Here is a 25,888-nt window from a genome sequence, read left to right as displayed (position 1 = left end):
TCTCCTGCCCTGTGAGTGATGTGTGTTGGCCCTGTCTAGCAGGAGTTGCCACATGATTTCTGGGCTCAGTGGGAGTTGTTTTTCTTGAGGATGAAGTTGTTCTTTCCAAATCTTCCTTTTGTGAAAACAGTTCTTTTCCCCATTAAATTTTTTCCTGCTGTGTTTCAAAATCGAATTGAAAAAGCATTGCCTAAGAACTGGGAAAACAAGCATGTGTCATGGGTCAGGCAGAGTGAGCTGCAGGCACTCAGAGCACTGATAGCCCTTCAAGAATCTAAAAATCATGGGGACCTTTCTGTCAGTGGAACAGGCATTGCTTAGGAGAAACCTGGATTTGTATTTCCATGTTTGATTTCAGTTATTTTCTCGCTGTGTTTATTTCTTATTTTATTTCTCACGGCACAATTTTTTTTTTCCATTTTAAGGTTATGAAATTTTAATCAAATAATGATTTTTTTTAGTCCTACAGGACAGCATCTGGAGGCTTGTCATGACCATCTATACCTTCAGAAACAGGGCATGCAAAATGCCTCCTGTGTAACTTTTACAATGTTTAATTCTGAAATTTCCTGGCTGATAAAGAAGGGAAGGAGCATGGAGAGAGAGCAGGGACTCATCCAGCAGCACTCATCACAAAGGTTTATTTGTCTGGTTGCCACAGTATTTTGCACATACCTGTGTGTGTTGTACCTAGGGGCATGTGGGTGTGTGTGGAGGATGAGAAAAGCCAGTAGTGGAGTATCAGTGTTTGCCGTGAGCTCTGCTGCATCGTGCAGTGCATAGTAATGTCAATATATGTCTCTTCTGCTTTTGTTTCTATTTGGGTATTCTAATTAAATCTAAAAAAAAGATAGAGGGGTAGCTCTGCCGTGCTGCACTGTGGCAAGTTCTGCTCCTCTCTCAGAAGCTGTCATGTGGTGAGGGGCACAGAGTGAAAACATTGTGAGGAAAAGCTCTGCTCCACTTGGGTGATGGCTTGGATTGTTTTGGCTGCTTGCTCTGATCCCGTGTGTGGGTGATGCAGCAGCATGGGGCACATTGTCATGAGATACTCCACCAGAAAATATGGGAACACTACACTGTTCTGCTGCCTAATTCCTGTATTTTTCTTGCTGTTCATTGTAAGGTGGTGGTCCTTAACAATGAAGGAGTGAAAAAATAACTGCATAGGTGACTTGTACAAAAATCTTGCACATTACAAAAACAAAACATTACAGCCATTGCTGTAAAAGACAATAAAGAATGTTTCTATAAATACATACTACACCTCTTAGACAAGTCTCCGGGGCCACGTAGGATCCAGTCAAGGGCACTGAAGGAGCTGGCAGATGTGCTCACTGGGCCACCTTCCATCATTTCCCAGCCTTCCGGCTAACCAGGAAGGTCCCGCTTGGCTGGATGCTTGCAAGTGTAATGCCCATCTAGAAGGAGGGTCAAAAAATGGGTCTGGGGACTGCAGCCTGCCCTCAGTGGAGTGGAAGGCTGTAGAACAAACCATCTCCCGTGGCATCGTGTGGCACATACAGGACACCCAGGGGTCAGGCCCAGCCAGCATGTGTTTAGGAGAGGCAGATCCTGCCTGACCAACCTGATCTCCTTCTACAAGGTGACTTGCATTGTGGATAAGGGAAGGGCTGTGGATGTGTCTACCTGAACCTTAGTAAACCCTTTGACTCCATTTCTCCAGGAGAAAGTGGCTGCTCAGGGCTTGGGCAGGTGTACTCTTTGCTGGGTTTAAAACTGTCAGGATGGCTGGGCCCAGAGAGGGGAGTGGAACAGCATCCCTGTGGGGCTGGGCACTGGTGGAGGTCCCCAGGGTTCAGGATTGGGACCAGTCCTGCTTAATATCTTTATGAATGTTCTGGACAGGGGAATGGAGTACATCCTAGGCACAGCAATCCTGTGGAACACTCCAGGCTGGGAGGAGAGTGGCTGGAAGGGGGCCCATCAGGAAAGGACCTGGGGGTGCTGGTTGACAGCTGCTGGACGTGAACCAGCATGTGGGTAGGTGGCCAAAAATGCCAAGGGCATCCTGGTCTGTGAAAAATGGTGTGTCAGGCAGGAATAGAGAAGTGATTTCCCCCTCTTTTGGGTTCAGTTTTGGACCCCTCACTACAATACAGATATTGAAGGGCTGGAGCATGTTCAGGGAAGGGAAGAGGCTGAAGCACAAGTCTGATGAGGAGCAGCTGGAGAAGCTGGTGTGGCTCAGCCTGGAGAAGAGGAGGCTTGAGGGGATCTTGCTCTCTCCACAACTCCCTGACAGGAGGATGGAGCCAGGTGGGGTCCGGCTCTGCTCCCAGGGGACAAGGGACAGGACAAGAGAAAATGGCCTCAAGCTGTGCCAGGGAAGGTTTAGATTGTATATTTGGGAAAATTTCTTCCCTGGAAGGGCTGCCCAGCCCTGGCACAGGCTGCCCAGGGCAGAGGTGGAGTCACCATCCCTTGAGGGGTTTAAAAGACGAGGCACTTGGGGACATGGATTAGTGGTGGCCTTGGCAGTGCTGGGCATTGGTTGGACCTAATCTTGGAGGTCTTTTCCAAAATAAATAATGATCCTATGATTTTATTCCAACTCTGTTTAGTAGATGTAATTTCATTGCCCCAGTCACAACTTCGTTCTTAGGGAAATAGTGACTGTTTTAAAGTCATATAAAACCATAGTCAATTAGCTTTTTTTTCTAATCAGTATAATTACTGTGTGTTGGTTTTATCACAGTATCCTGACTTTAATTATTTGCAGCTTGGGAGAACTGTTTCTTGCATGAAACTTTATATTCAAAGCCAGGGCAGATGGGCTTGATAAGCAGAAGCTGAAAGTAAACAGCAGTCTATCCTGCTCATAGCAGGCAGCTTTCAGAAATTCTATCCAGAGTATTGAGTTTGAGAAAGTCTGACCAAGCTGGGCTTTGTATTTTAGGATTTTTAAAACAAGATTTAGTGCAACAAACTGGAGATTACTTGCCAGGGCTTTTAATGGTGAATTATTGGCATCAAGGTGTGCAGAGCAGAAGGCAGCTGCTGAGAGTGATCCTGCAGCTCATACCTCTGCTCTGATGCCCTGTGGTTTGAAGTTTAGATAATGTGGCTCCTTAAATTGAGCAAACAGAATGAAATTACATGCAAACCCAGTTCTTATTATTTTGCATTGTTAGTGTTCCATGCAAGTTGGAATTAAACAGGATGGTTATTCAAAACAAGTCTAGATCAAATAAAACCTGGTGTTTAATTCACATATTACAGAACAGTATTTAACAGGTAATTAACAAAAATCATCCCATAAAGGACAAAAGTGTGGTACTTTGCTGGTTTCCAGAAGCAGAACAATGGAGTAATTTTTCTGAATGTTTCTTTCATTGCAGCAGTTCGTTTAATGGCTTCTTGCACACTTGCTTCCATTTTGTACTGTTTTTCTCACTCACAAACCCAGTGGCCCTCAGAAGCATTCTCACCTCCTGAATCTTTGATACCACTGCTGTTATGTTCACTTAGGGTTTAAAAATGTTCTGTAGTAATGTGTAAAAAAAAATAAAGCTTACCTGAAGTGCAGTTAACTTGAGTTTTATACAAGTTAAAATCTAATTTTGAGATTTGATGTGCAAAAAAAACCAAAACAGCCAAAAACATCCCCCAAAAAACCTCAACAAAAAAATCAGTGTTGTGTATTTTCAGTTTTTAAAAATCATCTTTGTGGCTGGTGAGCTGCTGGCTCAGTGTGCTCCTCTGAGGCAGCTCAGGCTGAGCAAGTGCAAGATGCTGGGTTTGATTTTTGGGAAAGCCAAGCTCTGGGTGGTTCAGAGCTCTTGTACAGGGCGAGGAGGTGTCCGAGAGCACCTGGAGGGGCTCGGGGCCCTGGGGCATGTACCCACCAAGGGCTGGGGCTGGCTGGGGCAGCTGGGGATTTGCTGTGGTGGAGAGGGCTGTCAGGGGTATGAGTGGGGCAGGAGCAGCTGCTCCCTGGATCCTCCTCTGGTGGCTTCAGCCTTGGAGCTGACAGCAGCTTCACTCAGCCTCTCAGTGCAGGAGGAGAGAGGCAGGGAGGGGTTCCTGCCGTGCCATGATCCAAGGACTTTCTGTGCCAGCCACAAGAAGATGTGTGCCTGCTCTGCATGAGGACCTGGTGACTGGGTGGTGGTGCAGGTGAAAAGGCTGTGGTATCTTTATCACTGTCATGCCTCTGCTTCATCAAAGTGGAACATCAAGTAGATGATAAAATTATGGTTTCATTTACCATGGCTGTGGCTGAAAAGGGACATCCTGCTGCTCTGCTTGCATGTTTTTCCTGACCCTCATCCTGCTGGCTCCCCTGGAACAGGGCTGTGCAGGGCCAGAGCTGATCTTTCTGTCATCAGCTTAGCAGAAATACTGTGCTTGGGTCTCTCTGGTTTTTCTTCTCTTTCTCTTTCTTTTCCCTTGGCAGATCCTACACCCAGACTGGTGTTCAACCTCACAAGCCTCTGGAGGCCAGGAAGGAGGGAGTGGCAGGCAGGCAGGAGTGGGGTGCAGGAGCTCAGGAGAAGCAGGAGCCCTCCCTTTTCCCACACCACTGTAAGCTGCTGCTGCTGGCCTTGGCTGGGGGAGGATGCCCTCACCCCTTGCTGTCAGATGTGGAGCTCAGTGCCTCCATTTCACCCAGCTGCTTGGGCTGTGGAACCGCAGCACCTCGAGTGTCAGGTGTCTTCTGCCCCTGCTGTTTCTGGAGGTACAGGGAATGGCACGAGCCTAGCCATTCCAAGTTCTCTCTTGGAATTCTCACTTCCCTGGGAGAAGGCATGAAGCCACCAGAGGTCCAGTTCTGCCTGCCATTAAGGCAGGCACTTCCTGTTGGTTTGCTTTGGTTCAATCATCTCCTTCCAGGTGCTACAAGGTGCAGATTATTTGGAGAGAGTGTTTTCTTCATGCACGTGAGATACTCCAGTGGGACTCTTAAGAATAATTTTGTCTTTGTAATTATTTAAATCCTTCTGAAAACCAAAATTCAAGAACTACTTTCAGCTTTTAAGCAAAGCATGGCAGGGGAAGTTACTCCTGCATCAGTGGAATGTAAAATAGTTTTCCCATAGTGAAGAGTTAAGTTTGGGATTCTTCTATGAAATTACACAACAAAACAGTGTTAAATAACAGAAGTGAATGACGAGGGACAGGACTTCTTGGTATGAATTTCAGATCTTCTTGCTCTTGGCCATTGTATTTTGTACTCCTTTGTATAGTCTCTGAGTGCCAGAGTTTCTCTTCAGTCCTAATTTTTCTGTTATTTTTACAAAACATAAATAAGATTTATATTTAAAATTGATTGAAACTTGAGGAGGAACAACTGCAAAGGTGACAGTAGTACTTTGTATTGTAGACTTGTGTGTTGTGAATAGGGTCATTTCTAAAGAGCGTGAATTATGGGAAAGACTGGTTTTGAATTCAGTTGACATAGAATTCAGGCAATAATGATAAGTAGCTTTGATTAGGGGTGGCAGCCTTGCAAAATCCTCAAACCCTCATGAAATTTTATCCTGACACATATAATACACCCTGGCACGTAAGACCTGCCCTCAAATGAGGGAGAAACCCTTTGTGTTTTCATGGTTGATTTGGAATTATTGCAGGCTGCATAGCATCCCTCTGGCTGGCACGTGGAGCCGGGCTGCGGGCGGCTACACGTGCTGCCGGGGTAAGTAGGTCTGGCAGGAGCCGGGGAGGGGACACAGCCATGGTTTCCAGGACACCAGAAAGTTGTTTCTGTAAACCAGTTCAGTCACTTTGTGTGGGGATAATCCCATGGTTTGCAGGCGCCTGAATGCTCCGCACAGGGTGGGTAAACAAGGTCCTAGAGGAAGGAGTGGTGTGTAAAACAGCCCTTTGACATTGCTGCAGACACAGAGCCAGACTTCTGTGCCTGTGGAGGCAGGAATAGGTTGTACCTCAGCACAGAAGGTCTCTGGATTTAACTTCTCCAACCCTCTAAGTGTTTTTCAGCTTTTCTTCTCATTTCTGCAGTCCTCTGAAGTTGTGCTGTGTGGGCATGTGGCAGAGGAGGCAGCTCAGGAAAAGCTGCTCTGAAAAGGTTGGGGTTGGTTTTAATAAAGTGGCTCCAAAATGAGATGCAGAAAGAGCAAAAACACAGATCATACTGCTCGTGCACATCAGGTGGGCACAGGGGGAAGCCAGGAGGACACAGGCTTTTCTCTTTTGCCCAGCAAATTGAAAAAGTTGATCAGGTTGTGAAAATAGCATGCAAAATTTCTTTTTCATGATTTTAAGCCCCTGGAAGGCAACAGCTTTTTGATGTAGTATATAAGATCTCTCTGCTAAATGCTTCCAAAATAAAAATTCTTTTATAAAATTTCATCAAACTTCTCTTTTTGAAAGGTGCAGTTGAAGTAATGAACTTGCTTTGTGAATTTGGTGGGGAACAGCACTGTGTGTAAATGCATTTAGGTGTACAGTCTTGTCCTGATTTCTTTGATTGTTATATAAATGTTCTAAATTAAAACAGGTTAGATTGAATCATGCTGTTTACTGACCTAGTAGACCAGACTTGATCATTTTAAATGTCTTTAAAATCATGGTGCACGTGTCTGATTAGTGTGTTAGCTTCTGCAGTCAGCGTGGTCCGAGTAAATGATGTAGAAATGTACCATGTGCATGAAAAATCTGTATCTTCAAAGCTTAAAGCTAAATCCCTTGTTTATTAAATCCTTCCATATATGAATTTTGTATTTTATTTGGGAGATGGCCACACGAGTTTTATGGGAGGAGTATATAGCAATTAATGTTCTCTGATAGCCTAAATGATAAGCCTTCAAAAAGTACATAAAGCCATGAACACCGTTTTTTAACAGGGCTTGAAGACTGCTGAGGAACACACAGTTTGAATAATTCAAGCATTAAAATAGTAATACCCATGGAAGAGCCACAAGACTTACCTGAGCAACCAGTAAGTATATTTTAAAAAGGCTGAAAATGAAAATATAAAACAAATTAGTGATCTCAAAATTCTGATATACAGTTATTTTAACTAATATTGGAAAAGAAGGCTTATATTTAAGTGTATTTATCCAGAGGACAAAAAGCACTTTGTTGTTTGTAAAATGTGCTGTACATTTAATTTACTACAATTGTACAGGCAGTAGTAAGAAAGGAGTAGTTATAAGTTCTTGAACTTTATGATTTTTCTATGCAAAATGATTACCTGTTATGCTCAGAAAACCACACTTATCTCAAACCTGTGGTAGAGAAAATAAAATTCACTATTTTAGGGACAGATTCAGCATGCTGGTTATTACAGAGTTTATAGTCTTTAATTCTTCTTATGCTTGAGATCTTGAAAAGATCCTGTGATTCATTGTTTCCACAAGTGGAAGGCATTTTTAAATGACTGATGCAACAGTAGGTCGGGGTAGGGAAGCATATGTGAAGGTTAAAGTTGCTACATGTATGTGAAGTATTTGCAATAGTGTTTGCATTATCAATATCTGATATTAACACAGCGTGGAAGCATTGGGTGGAGAATTATCAATACAGTATGAGGTGAGTTAACTTGTGTATCTAAAACATAATAGTGTAGGAATTTAACAGAAATGTTTGTATTAATGTTCTGTTCCCAAAATAAACCTGGCACAAACTCAACAAGAAATTGCCAAGTTCCAATGGGAGTGATGCTTGTAATCTTGGAGACCTTGTCAAATGCACACAGAAACAGAATAATGTGCTTGAGGGCACTTTGGGTGTGTTGTAATTGAAAAGATTTTGATGCCTTTTTAATATGAAAATTTAATATTCTTCAGTTAAACTAGTTAGAAAATACATTGTAAGGTCATTTATGCAATTTTATGACGTAGGAACAAAGTCAAGTGAAATGGAAATGCAAACTTATTCAGAACCTGGCTTTCCACAAGCTGCAGATAATGGGCCTGAGTAATATCCACAAAATGTGAAACTAAGCAGCAAAACCGTATAGTTTGTACTCCAGCTATTTGAAGAGTTTAAAAATGAATTGCCTGTATTAAAAAAAGGAATCTCTCTAAATACATTCCTAATATAATGAAAACTGTCTTTATTCTTTAGGGCATGAGAGATAGGGTACAGCTAATTTTCAGTGGTGTGTCCTTTAAGCAGATTCTGCTGTAATATTCAGCTAAAGATTTTCTTGGTAATTTCTTTTAAGAATACCAGTGATACCAGTCAGTCATTCTGTGACAGAACATGAGACTGGATGGGTCATAATGAATGAGTGAGGTAGTAATGGCATGTTCTTGCAGGAGAAACTCACCCTAGCATTCTTCTGAGAGTTTCACAGTAATGTTTGTAGCCTGTAGAAACCAAATTTGTGTTCAAGCCAATGCTGTCTGTGGTGTAATACCCTGTACAGGAACAGGATCCAGCTGGCACCTGCAAAATGAGGAAAAGTGCTGTATTGGTTTTAGTCAGGAGTCAAAGCTCCTAATTTGTTACAGAAGAAGTATTCATGTTCCCATCTTGATGCAATATTAAAATACAGGGGGAAAAGATCAACATTTGTGGCTGTAGTGCTGAATCTGTGCAGAATGAGATTTTCTTAAAATTTATGACTGCTTTATTCAATTTCCACAAAATTGTCCTTACCAGCCATTTTTGTGGCTTTATATCTCAGTGCCTGTTACTAATGTAACTAACATCACAATTCTGCTGTACAAGATCCAGAGTTAGCCCTTGGTTTCTAATTAGGAAAAAGCTTGTTTTGAGATGAAGAGCCCAAGGTTACACTGATGAGTTCTCGGCTGCAGGACAAGGCTGTGAGTTTAGCCACCACTTTGAACCTTCCAGCTTGTGTTAGTTGTAGCTCTGAACATTTTTGTCTTTGCAGGTGAAAAAAGCCAAGATGCAGGAATCCAGAGACCAGAGCCTGAGGTATGGGATTTTAAATTTGATTTTAGTGTGGAACAGTTCTTTATGGTCTTTTACAATTATAAAGCTTTCATTTTTGAAATTTGCCTCTTGATTTACTTTTTACAGAGCTATGGAAAATATAGTTGTATTTGGATTTGGTATAATTTTGATTAAGTTCCCAATAAAAAATAATTAACTAGCCCTGTGATATAAAGCTTTTATAAAAGTGGCCACAAAGAGAATGGCATCATCTCATCTATTTTTCACAGAATGAGACTGAAATAACATGCATTTAATTTGGTGAGGCTCAGGATACTTTAATAATATCTGTACTACTATTCTTAGTGACAATGGATAACTGCTCTGAGAAATGAAACTCTTGAATTGGTAGCCTCTCCTGTTTAAAGCTGTTGTGTGATATTATTTTTAATGGGTTTAGTGATACTTTTTGATGGGTATTGTATTAAGGAATTAACTATTATTATTACTACTTATAATGAGAATAGCTATATTAGGATTTATTCTACTTCTCTGAGTAGCAGCAAATACAGTGAGGAAAGATTTCTTTTTGGAGTCTCTGCCATTCCAACAAGAGCAAGGAGGAAACACCATTTCTGCAGGAGTGGACGTAGTATATTCTCAAAATTAGAACTTTGATCTAATCACACAGACTCCCTTTCTGGCCCACCTGAGGTCAGAGAAATCAGACCCTAGGGAGGGTTTTTTCCCTCTCTTGGGTAGAGAGGGCAGCATGGGCAGGTTTGAGCATGCTGGGGGCTCTCCCCTGTGCTACCCTGCTTCAGCACAACCACACCTTCCCTATGGGCACAGGGAGCTCAAGATTTGAATGTAAACATCCTTGGATTTTAAAATTGTGGACATTCAGTATTTAAAAACAGAAGAGAGGAGAAGGATAAAGTTGCATTTCTAACTTGATTAAATATTCTGTTTAAATATTCTGGCTCTGTTTTAATAAAGCTATACATGATTTTAAGTTTGACCAATGGATTAGTTTAAAAGAATTTATTGGACCTGTTTCTCCCTTGCCCCTGCACTGCAGGAAGTGGAGGAGGGGGAAAAAATCAGTTTAGTTGAGCCCAGAAAGCAGGGCTGGGTGGGGGAAGGTGTTGCAAGGTTTGGGTTTATTTCTCATACAACCTCCTGCTCCCTGTGTAGTTCAGCTCAGGCACCTTTAGGCTCTTCCTGAGAGCTTAATTTGCTCATCCAGCACAAAACTGTGCAGTTGTTTTTTTGTTGGGATGCTGAATGGAGTCAGGTCATGGAGGGAGGCAGAGAGCACCATGCTTAGTGCACACCTGAGCTACAAGGAGAGAGGTCCCCCTTCAGCAGCAATAAACAGCTCCTTTGGCTCCTTCACCTTGAGAAACTGCAGTTTCAGAATGTCAGAACAGCACACAGATGGCTCAAAACCTCATGGACTGCTGTGTTGCAGAAGTAGCAATAATAAAACTAAAGCCTGGAAGGCAATAATCAAGGAAAAAACAGTTTAATTCAGAAATTACCTGTACTTCCTACTCTGTACATGAACTAAGCAACATCAACATGGAACTGAAACAATGTGGGACAAATCCAGAATAATCCAGTAACCTGCAAATATTTAAGTACAGAAGTGACCCCCAGTTCAAGGATGTTTCAACACTGCTCTTCAGGGACAAATGCAGCAGTGAGGCAGTGCCCGTGGGCAGGGGAGCCTGTGACAGCAGGGTCACACACCACTGCTGGCAGCAGTTCCTTGGCTGCTGCAGCTTGGAGGAGTGCAATGGAGGTGCCAAGAGGTGTTTCTCACAGAAGCCATCCCTGCAGTCCCCCCTCTACCAAACCCTGGCCACTCAATCCCCATATAGTTGGATGTCTAATTCCAGTTGCAGATCTCAGAATCTCTTCCTGAAATAGCAAAGAGCACAGGGCTAGGTTTTGTGAAGAGTTAGTTTGCCTTGGCCAGAAAGGTTGAACCCAGGGGTTCTGATGCCCAAGGATGTTAATTTAAGAGTTCATAATGCTAATACTGCACCTTTGTTGTCCTGGCAGTCATGTGAGCAGCACAGAAGTCAGTGATCAGAAAACTGAATCTTCAAACCTTGGTTCAAACCTTCCCATGTCCAGTGAGAGTGAGTATCTCTGGAGTTCCCCCATTGTCTTTCCTCCTGTCTTTGCCTGGTACCATGCTTCATCAACCACAAGCTTTGTCTCCTGCTTGTAATCCTTAGCCTGCTCTCACTATCAGTTGTAAAGCAAGCGTTTGCTGTAGTGTTTACAAAGTATTAATGCCTGATGGAAAGGAAATACCTGTTTCTAACAAATATTTTTGTGCCCCTCAGCTGGCTGTTGGGTGCTTTTGGGTACTGCTGTGTCTTATCTGCCTTAGACATGATTCTTCTTGAGGGTTGAGTCAATATCAGTTGTAATGCTTATTGTAAACATGGTTTATAAATCATTATCTCTACACAGCTGGTTGGGTCCTTTGTAGCAATATGCCATACTCTTCATCTTAGACTCTGAATTGTATTGAATGTCTGCAGAAAGCTCTTAGGAAATAAACAGAGAGGAAACAGGCAGGAAATACAAAGATTGCATACTAAGTGAAAAGTGGGGTGTATCCTTTCTCTTGGAAAAAGAGGGCAGGAAGTTATTAGAGAGTCAGATTCCTGTGTGGAATACCTTTGACTGCCAATACATATTTTGAAGTGTAAGTCAGCTCACCTTAGCTGAAAGTGTGTAAGGTGTAACTTTCCATTGTAATTGATTTAATCATTGCTATTTTAATCCATGTACTGTGGTGTTACAGGTATTACGAGAAACTTCATCCTGCAAAACCTGCTGCCTAACTGGATAAGCCATTTGCAAATCCTAGAAATTGCATGCAGTGGTATTGTGGGATTTTTTTTCTTTTTTACACCATTGCCTAATTTTTATATGCAGTTTTATAAATACCTAGAATTCTAGAAAAATCATTACTGCATAACTATTCAGATGAATATTGGCATTCTTAAAAAAACCCCTACGAATCCTAAACGTGTGGGAACTGACAAGTGTTAGAGGAAAGCCTTTAGGTCCAAAAGTTCCCAGTTTGTGTTTCCTGTTGTGTCCTTGTGCTATGTGGGCTTCACACTGTGAGTAAAGGCAAACACTGAGGAGCAGAGGAAGGTGATTCATGGACTGTTTGGGAGGTTCAGCACATGTGGTTGGTGGTTTGTACTTCTCAGCTGCTTGTGTTCAGATCACACAAAGAGAAGGTTATGGAGGTGGCAGAATGCAGATTAGGGTTAGAGCTGCCTGGCACTGTCTTGCTTTCCTCAGTGTAACTCAGGAGAGTTTACTAGGCGGTCATACAAGACCAATAATGTGGGTCCAATATGGAAATCCCAACTTTTTGGAGCACATTATTGGCATTTGGATCAAATCCCAAGGCAGAGTATACTGTTATCCATGACCTGTTTTGGAGGCTGTTAATTGAGTCACTCCAGAGGGAGAGGGAAAATGTGGTCCCTTGTAATGGTAGATGTGGAGGAGCAGGGCCCCTGGGCCTGCACAAGGGATACACAGTTAGCCTGAATTGCCTCCTGGGCAAGCCTGGGTGCTTTGCTTTCAGAGGGAAATCAGCTGGATCCACAGCAGTGCAGCTGTGTTTGCTGAGGGTTTGGGTATGGTGCTTGTAGATCTGAGCTGATAAACCCATGTGTTTGCAGATGCAGTCACAGCACTTGTAGCTCCCAGCAGCATGCTGCACTGTGGGGGTGGCATGTGCCAGAGGGGCTGCACAGGCCAAATTGCCAAATTCTGTGCTGGGCTCCTGCCAGAGGGGCTGCACTGTGGGGGTGGCATGTGCCAGAGGGGCTGCACAGGGCCAAATTGCCAAATTCTGTGCTGGGCTCCTGCCAGAGAGGCTGCACTGTGGGGGTGGCATGTGCCAGAGAGGCTGCACAGGCCAAATTCCATGCTGGGCTCCTGCCAGAGAGGCTGCACTGTGGGGGTGGCATGTGCCAGAGAGGCTGCACAGGCCAAATTGCCAAATTCCATGCTGGGCTCCTGCCAGAGAGGCTGCACTGTGGGGGTGGCATGTGCCAGAGAGGCTGCACAGGCCAAATTCCATGCTGGGCTCCTGCCAGAGAGGCTGCACTGTGGGGGTGGCATGTGCCAGAGAGGCTGCACAGGCCAAATTGCCAAATTCCGTGCTGGGCTCCTGCCAGAGAGGCTGCACTGTGGGGGTGGCATGTGCCAGAGAGGCTGCACAGGCCAAATTGCCAAATTCCATGCTGGGCTCCTGCCAGAGAGGCTGCACTCTGGGGGTGGCATGTGCCAGAGAGGCTGCACAGGCCAAATTCCATGCTGGGCTCCTGCCAGAGAGGCTGCACTCTGGGGGTGGCATGTGCCAGAGAGGCTGCACAGGCCAAATTCCATGCTGGGCTCCTGCCAGAGAGGCTGCACTGTGGGGGTGGCATGTGCCAGAGAGGCTGCACAGGCCAAATTGCCAAATTCCGTGCTGGGCTCCTGCCAGAGAGGCTGCACTCTGGGGGTGGCATGTGCCAGAGGGGCTGCACAGGGCCAAATTCCGTGCTGGGCTCCTGCCCATCATTGCTTTCCTAGTCTGATGGACAGCTGAGTTTTTAATCAGGCGATGTGAATCCAAGGAGTGTTTAATGGCTCTTGGATTAAGCCATAGGAGCCCAAGTCCCCGTCTCCAGCCCAACCTGGAGTGCTGTAACAGAGCTCTCTCACACAAGGTGTACCAGAGCCATGGGTTGTGCTGACTGAGAACCTGTGAAACATTTCTTCCCTGGGTTGCCAGCTGAGCCACTCTCTCTTACCAGTCTCAGAGTGCAATTGCTGTGGATTTATTGAAGCAGAAAAATGGAAACATCTGGTTAAATGTAACTACCAGGTTACTTTAGAGGCATCTCTGAGCCTTGTGCACTGCAGCTGTGCTTCCCTGGATGTGTGGGATTAAGAATATTGAGTGGAGCTGTTTGTTTTTGCAGGAAAGATTGTTGGAGCCATGCATGCATAGAGTACCCAGGGGAAGAGGAAAGCTTGGCAAAACAGATGTTTGGTCTCTGCTCCAGGACCCAGAAATGTTACACTTGGTGCAGATGAAGCCCCTTTAAGCAAATATGCAGGGTTTTGGGGAGGACTGAAATCAAAGGTTTTTTTATGACAGTTGCAAAAAATTATTGTACCAGCTGATAAAGGGAAAGAGCTCTGTTTCACAGGGAGGAATAGTGTGACTGACTGATCTACCGGCTGTGAGCTGGCAAAACATTTTTTGTGCCAGTTTAACAGTGTGTTTTTGAGAATTTGCTTTGAAACAGATATTCAGGGCACTAAAACTCTTTGTAAATACTGTGTGTTGACTAAAATGTACCATGAGTATCGATATTTGTCTTTATTTGTTGGGTTTTGAAAGCACCTCTTTAATTACACAAACTATTTTTTTTTCAGTTATGACATGCACTGATTATATCCCAAGGTCATCAAATGATTATACCTCACAAATGTATTCTGCAAAGTAAGTCAAGAAATTGTTACTGAGTTCTATAACTCATACTTCTCTCTGAAGTAATTTTTTTGTATCTTTATTCATTTCTCTAGTGCAGTAAATCCCATTACTGGCAGCAGATACTCATTGCTGAGGACCCTGAATTTACAGAATTCACCCTTTGGCTTTAGTGACTGTTGTTTTATAAATGATAAATGAAAGCCCCACAAAGATAAATGAAGCCCTTAAAGTAATTAACATGATAGTCTTGGTGAATAATGCACATGATATTTGTCAAATAAACAAATGGAACATAAATAAATATAAGGGGAATATAAGATTTTCTCATCATTCACTGTGTTTAGGGATCTTTGTAGCTCTTCCTGTTGGATCAGGATAGGATTTAACCCCTGCTGCTTGTTTTTGTGTAGTTTCTGTGTGTGTCCCCCTGGTTCTTACAGGTACTGCTAGATTAAGTAGCTTCAGGGTCTGGTGTGGTAAGGCATGATGAGTGGCACTGACTGCTCATGGAATGGGGAGTGTGTCCCTCCCAACCCACCCTGCCCTCCCAGTCCTGGATGGGCACTGGGGCTCTGGCACTGTGGAGGAGGGAGTTTCACTGCAGGCAGCATCTATAAACTCAAGAGCCTGCCTTGGGAAGCGCAAGGGGCTTATTGCTCTAAGAGGAATTGTCAGTCTGAGTAGTTTCTCCTTTCTGGAGCAATTTTTGAATGTGTCTTCTGGTTTGAAGGCTGAAAGCTGCATAATGTAAACAGTTCTTTCTGACTTTTGTTCTCTCTTTTCACCAAGGCCATATGCACATATCCTCTCTGTACCAGTGTCGGAAACAATGAGCCCTTACCCTGGTCAGCCTCAGTACCCAGCACTACAGCAGTCCCAGCCCTACACCATCTACCCCCAGACCACCCAGACCTATGGACTACCTCCTTTCGGTAAAAAGTGACTTTTCAAAGATTTCTCTGTGCCTGCAATTACTGTTTTATGTCTCATTGAAAAGCCAATGTTAAGTGTGACCAGGTGTGCTGGAGAGAAGAGTTTGTAGGAGAGCTCATGCATAGCTGAAGTTGTACATGAAGTCCCATCAAGACATCAGTGCCTAATTTAAAAAATAAGATGTTTTACAAAGCACTTACTTTGGATCTCCCCATGAAATTTGCCATATGGTTCTTGGTTTGAAATCATAATTGTCTTTAGTTGTGGTATAGCTGTGTTTGTGCAGTTTCCTTGTTAGTGAAATGACACAACACCCCATACTACAACTCCTTTCTCCTTTCTCCTTTCTCCTTTCTCCTTTCTCCTTTCCTTGTTGTTGTCCACGATTAAGACATTTTTATTTCATCTTTCACCAAATTAAGAGCTCATGTTAAAATGCCTCCAAGTTTACTAGGTAAATAATTTGCTTAAATTGCTCTAATAACTGAGCCCTTTTAATAGCTACCAGTCTCTGCAAATGCAGCTCCCAAAAAATGGAAGGGAGCAGAGGCTGTTTTATCCCTTTAGCAGGGAGCACTGATGAGAGGGGAGAGCATCACATCACCATGCAGGGAACCTGGGGGAGCCTGTGGAAGTGGTGGAGTGGTGGAACCCTGGCTGCCTGTGGCAGTGGTGGAGTCACCACCCCTTGCAGAGGACATGGTTTGGTGGTGGACATGGTGCTGCTGGATTAATGGTTGGACTTGATGATCCTAAAGGTCTTTTCCAACTTTTACTATTCTGTGATTCTAAGTACATGTCTCAGGGGCTTGTGGTTGTACTGCACAACCATATGCACTGAGCCTCTTGCAGATTTTTCTGTACTGCTAGAATCTTAATACCTTGATGTGTGTAAGGATGAATTTTTCTTTAGTTAAAGAATTAGATGTTTTTGAATAAAAACAGCTGCATTTCTGGCTTTTGTTAGCTGCTGACAGAGCATGGGCTTTTGTAAAGGTTACAAAACAATTGATTTGTCGTTATATATTTGAAAGAGGGTGTAGGAACGATAATAAATCCAGACTTGGCTTTGTTAAACATAAGTTAAATTACTAATACTGTAATTACTAATGGTTGCTGGGACGTACTCCTCCTCACTGGGTGCCTGCACTTTGGTTTCAGTGCCTTGTTGCACTTTTTTTTGCTGTATCTGAACAGTGGCTGGTGGTTTCCTTTGCTTCGTTTATTTGGTGTTTTTTGATAGTGTGTTGTGCATGGTGCCCTGCGGCTGCTTTGTGTGCTGTTGTGTTTTAATGTGTCACATGTTGGTGTTTTTAAAGACAAGTATTTGTAAATATGTGGAGTGCTCCAGTGAAGTTGTTTGAAACAGTGGTTTAGACTTCTACAATTTTGGAAGGAGGGAGGGAAGGTGTAGGGGTTTTGTTAGTTTATTGTGTGTGTGATGTTTTGTTGGTTGCAGTAGTGGTGGCTATATTTGGGGGGAGTGTTCATTTTTTTAAAGCCGAAGGTTCTGGAGTGCAGAGGTACTCAGCTGCTTCAATATTATAGTCTAAATATAACACTAGAAATTCTTCTGAAGACCTGGAAGGAGATCTGCATTTTCTGTTGATTTCAAAGGAAGTTTTCATCTGTAAAATATCCAAAATGTCTTCAGTTACTGAAATGTCTGGTGTTGATTTTGAGGTCTGTTGTTAAACACCTGAATTTTTAGTGTGAAATCAAGTGTTAGGAAGATGTTAAAAGTCATTATTTCCAGTAATGAAAATCACAGTGGAGTGCTACCTGTTGAGTCCTGCTGAGAAGATGGACCTTGCACAGTTTGATGGAGAGGTAGAAGGTAGAGGATTGAACATGCACACTGCAGAGGGAATTCTGGAAATTGTTTCTGCTCACAAAATCTCTAGTGAGCAGGTGAGAGCCAACAACTTGGTTTTACCACCATCAGAGGGCTTGTTACAGAGGTTGGTGTGTCTTTTCTACCTCATATTTGTTTCTATGCCAGAAAGAAGACACCGTGGGTTCTCTAACTAGAACAAACCAGCATGAAATGCAAGCAAGCTGACAAACACAAGCATAGTCTGGAGGTGGCTGAAGTCAGGATGCTCCTTTTAGATAAATAATGACCTATGCTCTTGGTGATTTGTCACCTCTCTTGGTGTTCAGTGCATTGTTCTGCATGGGGTGCCTTTGTGGTCTGGAGAGATTTTATTAAAGAAGCATTAAAATAAGAGTAGTGACATCCAGGCTGCATATGTGTAGCTGTAGCTGGTATTAGAAGCACCCTGGATGTGATGGCTTACATTAACTCAAGGAAAACCTACAAGTGCTGGGATGTCCTGTGTGGGGCCTTTCCATGTCTGTAGATGTGTGCTGGGACATTCTGTGACATACAGTGCTGCCATTGGACATGGGAGAGTCTCACTCCCCCTCTCACAGCTTCTCCTCCATCCTCCTTGAGGCTGAGATTGTGGTGGTGTTTGCAGGTCCCAGGACAAGATGAGGAATTGACTCCATGTTTCAGAAGGCTGATTTATTTATTTTCTGATAATATATTATATTTAAAATGCTATACTAAAACTATAGAGAGAAGGGATACATCAGAAAAGAATGAATAATGAAAACTCATGACGGATCAGAGTCTGACACAGCTGGCTGTGATTGGTCATTAAGTAAAAACAATTCACATGGAACCAATGAAAGATGCACCTGCCACATTCCACAGCAGCAGATAATTCTTGTTGACATTTCTTTTCTGAGGTTTCTCAGCTTCTCAGGAGAAAAATCCTGGTGAAGGGATTTTTCATTAAATCTCACGGTGACATGAGATAGCTTATCATGCTGTCCTGCAGAATGAGAGGGGAAGGACATTTGCCACCAGTCCAGGAGCGTGCCTGGGTATAGAAAGTAAAAAGGACATGTCTGTAACAGCCAGACAGTCAGGGAAGGCAGGGGCTGAAAGATGCCTTAGCACATGACCTGAATCAGCTCCTGCAGCTCCAGCCAGAGCTGCCAACGCCTCTGTGTGTGTCTGACCTGCTGCCACACTCCCTGGGTGGTCATTATCCCATAGCATCAGGGTGGGTTTGTGTTCACTATCAGGTTGTTTTGCACTTCTGCATGTCGTGTGACCATCACATTGCGATGCTGACTGCTCCTTGTCCCTCTGTCTTGTGCCCTAAGGAGCTTCTGGTTACTGTCCCCTGTGAGAACTGCTCTCCCATTTGGAGATGGTGGCACTCCCTTCCCAGGCTAAACGAGCACAGCTACTCCCACTCTGCTTGGAGGATCTTTTTCACATGTTTTGTTCTGGAGTGTCTGCAGTGTATCTACAGTCTTTCTGAAATCAGCCTTTCCTTTTCTTTGCTAATTACTGAGGTTCTGGAGGTTTGAAACTTTAACGAAGACACAACTTGAGAGTTGAAGAGTCAAACCCTGGGGAGTGCAATGCACTCCCCCCTGCACTGTGCAGAGGGGAGTGATGTAAGTTGACTCATAGGTGTCAGTTTGAGATCAGATATTTAAATAAATCAAAGGGCCATTGCAGAATTTAATTCTGACAAAGCTGCAGCATGGAGTGACCTCCTGGAGCTGCTGCTCATATTCAGCTTGATGGAGTCTCCCATGTCATTTAGGTAAGAAACCTAGAGCTCACAGCCTATGGCTCAATCCTGCTGGAGTGGGTGAAGGACTGCAGGTGGCTTCTGCAGCCTTGGTACTGTTTTCAGGCTGTTTAAAAAGGAGGGTGGTCTTTCTGATGGCCCTGAACTCTGTCTAGCTCCAAACGTCCTTTGTCCTTCTGCTTTGCACACTCCTGCTTGTTTATAAGTAGATCCTCTCAAAATATTTCTGCTTCCTAACCAGGGCCAGGGAGAACTGTCTTTGACTTTGGCTGTAGATTTGGAGACACTCAAATGAAAGCCTGAAGAGCCCTGAAGAGTGAGGCCTGAGCTGAGCTGCCCCACTTGGACACTGTTGGCACCTGTCAGTGCAGAGACCTCACCTTAACACAGCACCTGAGCTGGGTCACATGCTAAGTGTGCCCTGTCCACATAATTACAGTCACTCTGCTCTCTATGCTGTGCCCAGGGGTGTTACAAAAGCATTCCAAAACAACAGGAAGTCTGGAAGAAACAGTCAGATTTTTAATTTTTTTTTTTAGCTCTATGTTTGTTGTTGTCAGTCTAGGAAAATTACTGACTTGTGGCTTGGTTTAAAATACTCATCCCAAAGCCCAGTGAAGTAGTGGAAGTGTTGAGCTTGGCCTTCACAGATCCCAGCTTTGGCCTCACTGTGTAACTGCAGATGTCACTTGCAGTGCTGTGCAGCTCAGCCCAAAATCACAGCCGTTGGCAGGTCCTTTATCTGCATGGGCAGTGAATCCCAGTGACACAAACAGATTTTAGTTAAAAGTTTTGCAAATTACTCTTCTTGGTGCTTTTAATTTTCTCTTTTTCAGCCATTTTGTCACCAGCTCTAATCCCTGCACAGCCTGACAGTCAGCACTTACTATTGCTGAAATTAAACATTTTCCATGTGTCATTTGTTACTTGCCTTTGTGATGAGCAAAAATCTTAATCTGAGGTAGGAGCATGCTGTTTGGTCCCAGCATATTTGTTTGTAACTGGTCCAATTTATCTGATTCAGGTGCACTGTGGCCAGGTATGAAACCTGAAAGTGGTTTAATTCAGACTCCATCTACAAGTCAGCACAGTGTTCTTACCTGCACTACAGGGTTAACCACAAGCCAGCCCAGCCCAGCACATTATTCTTATTCCATTGAAGGTAACTTGGCATGGTTTTTATCTGCATCTCTCTCCACCTAACTGAGTCCAGATACCAAACTAGAGAGGCTTGCACGCTTGTCCTTGGTTTGTGCATGCTCCTTCACGCTTTGCCTCTTCTCTCTTTGTGCCTGTGTGTTTGTGGGTTTGTATTTGCCTCACACCTGTGTGTGCACCAGGCTGGCTCGTTGGTGCCATGCTGCTGGGCTGAACAGGGTGAAGAGCAAGTGGGAAGGGGAAAGAGACTCCGTGTTGTGTTCCTGCATGCTTTATTGGGAATGCTCTCGCATTTCTCTTTGTTTGTGGTCTTTAGCTTGATGCCAGGAAGTATGCTGACTGCAGTGAGATTTTTAAACATTTGTTTTTAATTCTTTCTGGAGGTAGATGGCTCTTGCATATCACACACACTGACTGGGTTGGTAGATCTGCTAGGAAGTGAATTTCTCAGTATAGGACTGCCACTCAAATATTATAATTGCTGGAAGTGCCACATCTGAGAAGGCAGGTGCTGAATTTCAGCAGCTTCCACAGCACTTTTTAGGAGTGAATGTGCCAGATAGCTGAATAATGCAATATTGTTGCTTATGGCACATATGTGCAAATTGATACCTCTTCTTAGGCTGGAATTTATGTTTTGGTGACAAATGGTGAAAATTTGTCTCTTTTGTGGAAGTTTTATAAAGCAATATGGGAATTTGTAATCTATGCCTTGTGGAATATTTTCACAAAATAAAGCAGGGACTTGAGGAAATTTTTAGTTCAGCTTCCTGCTCAAAGAGTAGTTGATACAGAATTCAGAACCAGATTGCTCAGAGCTTTATCTAGCTACATCTCCAAAACCTCCAAGGATGGAAATTTTGCCAGTTCCAGAATCTGACTGTCATTATGATGAAATGCTTTTTTCTTTTGTTGACTCAGAGCTTTCCCTCTTCCATGTTCTGAACATTTCTCTCCTCCTGCTGCTACACACCTGCAAAAAGAGTTTGTGTCTGTCCTCTCACTAATGTCCATGCAGGTACCAGCAGGCTGCATCAAGTCCCCAAAGCCACCTCCTCTCCTGGCTGGACGGTCCCTCTCCCCTGAGATGCCCCTTGCAGGGCATGTTCTCCAGATCCCTGACTGGTTTGGTGTCTCTTTAGCAGATCCACTGAATTTTATCAACATGTTTGTTGTGCTTGAGGGGCCAAACCGAATGCCACAGCCAGATATGGTCTCATCAGAGCCAAGAAAAGGAGGATAGTTCTTGAAATTAGCAGTGAGTGGGTTTTAGCGTGTCTCTCACAGAGGAAAGTCTTGCTCAGCTTGCATTATTGAGACAGTCAATGCTAATGTAGTATTTATCTTTAATTTACTTTTCACATGCATAGCTGCATTCATAAATTGCTAACTGCAATGAACTGACCATTTTTTGTGAGTGCACACGGGCTCCAGAAGCAGCAGGATCAGAGTTTTATTCATTGATTGAGGAAAAACAATTTCGTGCATCTTGGCACTGAGCAAAACACTCATGGAATTCAATTAGTTAAATAAAAGGAAAGCAACACTGGAAATACTCCCTTCTTCCAGCATAACCCTGCTGCCCACAGTCCCAGCAGCAGAATGACTCACTGTCTCACAGCACCAGCCTGAATTGCCAGGGCTCAGGAGTGCTGCTACACATCATGACCCCGGGCAGATTTCCCAGTGATGCCCCACGGGGGCAGGTGGATCCCTGGGGGTGCTGAGGTGACAGACCCGTGCCAGGCCATGTTCTGTAGAATTATAAAATCACAGACTTGTTTGGGCTGGAAGGGACCTTAAAGATGATCCCTTTGCAACCTCTCTGCCATGAGCAGGGACACCTTCCACTATCCCAGGCTGCTCCAAGTCCTGTCCAGCCTGGCCTTGGGCACTGCCAGGGATGGGGCAGCCACAGCTTCTCTGGTCATCCTCACAGCCAAGAATTCCTTCCCAGTGTCCCATCTAACCCTCCCCTCTGGCAGTGGGAAGCCATTCCCCTTATCCTGTCACTCCATCCCTTGTCCAAAGTCCTTCATCTCTCTCTGATCCCCTCTGGATGCTGGAAGGGGCTCTAAGGTCTCCCTGGACTCTTCTGCAAACTGCTCACCCCAGCTTTGTCAGGCTTTCACACAGGAGAGGGATTTTAATCTGTGCTGCTGGGAGAGTGTGTGATGTGAGAAATTTCCTTGCAGGCTGCTCTCTGGAAGTGTGCACAGCCCAAGTCACCCCAAAGTGTGCAAAAGTCACTCCAATTGTGCAAATGCTGTTGCTTTTTAGAATAACTTTTTGCAGACTCGCAAAAAGGCAAACTCCTTTTTCAGATTTGCTGTATTTCCTTCTTAAGCAGCCCACCAAGGGTTCAGGTCAGTACAGGGGCTGGTGCCAGGGAGGTGGTGGAGAGCAGAGCTGGAAGGATGGACAGAGTTGTTTCAGTAGTAATCCCTGGAATATCTGTCTTTTCTCTCCACTCAGCTCAGCAGGGTGAGACACAGCTGTACAGTGTGCTGACCCACTGGAGGGGAATTAGTGCATGGTTCTTCAAAAGTCCATGTTTCATGGTTTTGGCTCTTTGAAAATGATTGAAGCAAAGCAGATTTGGATTAATAAGCTAGAGGGGGCAGGGATATCTAAGGAGGAGGTCTGAAATGGGGGATAAAGAAGGGAGAAGGGGAAAAGAGTCATGGCATCTTTAATGCACTACTTGTATTTGCTGGTCTTTAAACCTCAGCCCTTCAAGTCATGTTTGGCAAAATCCTTGCCAAATATTTTTGCATGGATCTGGCCCATTCACAGGTAAAAGGAAATGCCCCACAGTGCAGAAGGAATTGGTTCATCCGTGTGGTGGGAACTGTTTGAAAAAATCTGGTATGTAGCAATGTTTAGAGACAGGATTATTAAAAAGACTTGTTGGAGGGAGACTAGAGTTAAGATAAACAATGAAGTTCATATGAGGGAATGCCAAACCTTTTTTCTCATTTCTTAACTTGTGTAATCAATCTCAGTGGAGAAGCAGCCTCTGCAGAGCATTACAGATAAGAATCACTTTGTTTCCTCTCAGTAAGAGTCTTGAGGGCAGTGGTGTAACGGTCTGTTTTCCAGAGAGCTGCTCTGCCCTGGCTGCATGGCAGGTTTGTTCAGTTAGCAAGGGTCTTTTCTGCAGAGCTGGGCCTCATAGGGGCTTAGGAAGGGACCTTCTCTTAAGGTGATAACAGCCTTGATAGTTTCCATAACGTGTGGTTGGAAGGAGCTTTGTTTGGAAACTGCCCCTGGTTTTGAGCAGTTTATGAGGGGTGGCTGTGACAGGTTCCTTGGCTTCCACAGCTGGGCTTCAAGTACCTGTGGAGCTGCTGTGGGTCCTTGAGTGTCTTCACTGCCATTATTGATATTCAGTGCAGCCCTTTTGCCTTTTTCTAAATGTTTCTGGGGCTAATTACTTCCCCTTGTTTCTGCTTCCACAGAGATGTCACCCTTCGTATATCTTATCTCCTGTAAATCCTGTGTATTTCTACACGTCTTTTAAGATCTGTTTCTTTTGTTTTCCTCAATTTTTGGAGGTGTATTTTGGATCCATTCCTCTTTCTAGGAGGCACCGGGCAGTATTGGTGCTTGCCATAGCACAACATACACTCGTTAAGAGTTCATGGTGGGTCTGTTTTCCTGGGGGAGCAGGACTGAAGCCTTCAGAAGCTTGAGTTCTTGGGGTGAATTTTGTGTGGTGGTATTTGCAGAAAATAAGGGTTTTTCTCAGAGTGATGGTAAGGTAGGAATACTGTGAATTTCTGCAAGTCTATATAAGCATCTAAAAGTGATTTTTTTGGTTTTATTTGTGTGCAGAGGAAGGTGGTTTAGAAAACAAAATAGTTATTGGTGGCATGTGGTTTTGTACATTCTGGTTTTGTTCCTGCTGATTTAATTATTCGTTGTTATCCTTGTGAGTCCCAAAACCCCATGCTGAGGAATGTTTAATGGAGTGGCCCTGTGTCTGCAGTCCCCTAAAAACTGCTAAACCACTGGTGTTCCCAAGTGCTGCTCTAGCAGGTTCCTCTGTGTTTTGGAAGACCTGAATGCAGTGACACAAAGCTTAGGAAACATCTTCAAGTTGGTGCCAACAACTACACGCCCCTAAGAATTCATCCTAGGAGCTGTTGACAGATTATTTCACAAAGTCCCATCCAAAAAGCTGTTCTAGACACAGGGATGTTGGGAGAGATGCTCACTTTCTCCAGCAGGAAACACTCTGTTTCTACTATGTGAAACTTCTTAATGTTTCCTTAAATTTTAAATCTAATTAGACTGAAAATACTAAGTTTGATGCAGATTTTTTTTAACAGAACTGATTTAAACACATTCATATGCTTTTTCTTGATTTATTCTGATTCATTTTCCACTGCTACTAATTGATCATCAGAATGGGACTGTTGTCTTATCAAAACACGTAGTAAAGATGTAAAGCCTTTTTAATTTACACCAATTGCTTAGCAACCATGGAGGGAAAAGGTTTCTGAACCATTGGAAAGGACTCTTTTTAAAGATGTACTAGCTCTCCTTTCCTGTAAACCCAACTGAAATCTGACTGGTGTCAAAATACACCCCAGTCCTTTTTTGGGTGTTGGTAGCAGAGTGCTGCTGGAAGCACAAGTGCTTGCACATTTGCCTAGTAAGTATTTATTTCACAACTTCTCATTTCTTATGCTTTTCTAGAATATTTAATGCAGTAATTCTCAATTTTACAGCTTCAACTACCAATGCCAGTCCAGTCTCTACATCCTCAACCGTTGTCAATATTTCCACATCAGCAGTAGCCAGCATCTCACAGGTAAAACTTCCTTGGTAAATTTATGTGCACCATCTCCTTCACCTTTGTTTAACAAGTTGCTCAAAACTAACATGGAAATGTCACTTCAAATGGAGCACAGTGGTACTGGAGCTGTGGGGCTCAGTGTGTAACTCAAATCACCAAATCACTCCTGCTGTCTCTTTCACCATGGTGCTTCTCCCTTTGGCCTTTGCAACAAACTCACTTCATCTGTTCAAAGCTGTTGCTTCATCTGCTAATTGTGAGGTGAGTCTGCAAACTGAGATCTCTGCAAGAGAGATGGAGGGGAAGAAACAGTTCAGCTGTTTTGAGGACTAAACCTGCAGGGAGGATTAGAGTTGGATGTTTTTTTGACACCTTTGTTCTCCCTCAGCAAGCATAGGAAATGAGATTGTACACAAACAAAACCCCAACCCAGTAAAGTAGGGTGTGCATTCTGATGGTGGACTAGAACAAAGTGAGATGGCCCTGCAAGCTAACAAAGACCATTTCCCCCTGCCTTTTTCCTCTGTGGGTGGTTAACTGCCATTCTGAGTACTTGGTTATACAGAGGAAGCCTTCAGTGTCCAGCTTTTCAGAAAGAGAATACAGGAAGTGTGGAAAATGCAATGGATGCACAAAAATCCCTCTGTGGTTGTGCTGTTGCTTTTTAAACATAAACTTATTTGGAAATGTAAGGGGAAAAAAAGGTTTTCTTTTAGTATTTCAGACCAAGGTACCTGGCTCACAAACCCAGGCTGCTCTTGAAGGGAATCAGGAGAGCACTGTGTACCAGAATAGTGTGATGGGTGGGACATTTGCTTTTTTTACTGTCAGTAGCAGAAGTTGAAATCCTCAAGCACAGCTCCAGGTGCTGAGCAATCTCCCAAATGAATTAAGTAGTTTTCATAAATGGATACCTTCCAGCATGCAGAATTATTGCTTGATGAAGTCAGCACATGAGTAAGGGTCATTTATCCTGTAGTTGTGCCCTCAGCGAGGCCC

General features: G+C 43.8%; 1 protein-coding gene across 8 annotated transcripts in view; it reads left to right on the top strand.

Moving 5' to 3' along the window:
• The window catches only part of EYA3 (EYA transcriptional coactivator and phosphatase 3), a 51,164-nt gene that overhangs the window by 13,740 nt on the left and 11,536 nt on the right, over window positions 1-25,888 (top strand). For 5 of the 8 annotated variants that reach the window (XM_038160975.1, XM_038160973.1, XM_038160974.1 and 2 more), the window contains 7 exons: window positions 6,834-6,928; window positions 8,837-8,880; window positions 10,909-10,988; window positions 14,317-14,383; window positions 15,164-15,306; window positions 19,952-20,089; window positions 24,822-24,904. In XM_038160975.1, coding sequence (XP_038016903.1) covers window positions 6,896-6,928; window positions 8,837-8,880; window positions 10,909-10,988; window positions 14,317-14,383; window positions 15,164-15,306; window positions 19,952-20,089; window positions 24,822-24,904 — 588 coding nt within the window. In that variant the 5' untranslated portion in view covers window positions 6,834-6,895. Of the gene's footprint in view, window positions 1-2,457; window positions 4,549-6,833; window positions 6,929-8,836; window positions 8,881-10,908; window positions 10,989-14,316; window positions 14,384-15,163; window positions 15,307-19,951; window positions 20,090-24,821; window positions 24,905-25,888 lie in introns of those variants that run through there. The other 3 variants (XM_038160976.1, XM_038160979.1, XM_038160981.1) reach the window with 3 other exon arrangements.

The sequence above is a fragment of the Motacilla alba genome, chromosome 23 (genome assembly GCF_015832195.1).
Source record: "Motacilla alba alba isolate MOTALB_02 chromosome 23, Motacilla_alba_V1.0_pri, whole genome shotgun sequence".
NCBI lineage: Eukaryota > Metazoa > Chordata > Aves > Passeriformes > Motacillidae > Motacilla > Motacilla alba.
The sequence above is the reverse complement of the archived record's forward strand: the minus strand, read 5'-3'. Positions and strand labels throughout refer to the sequence as shown.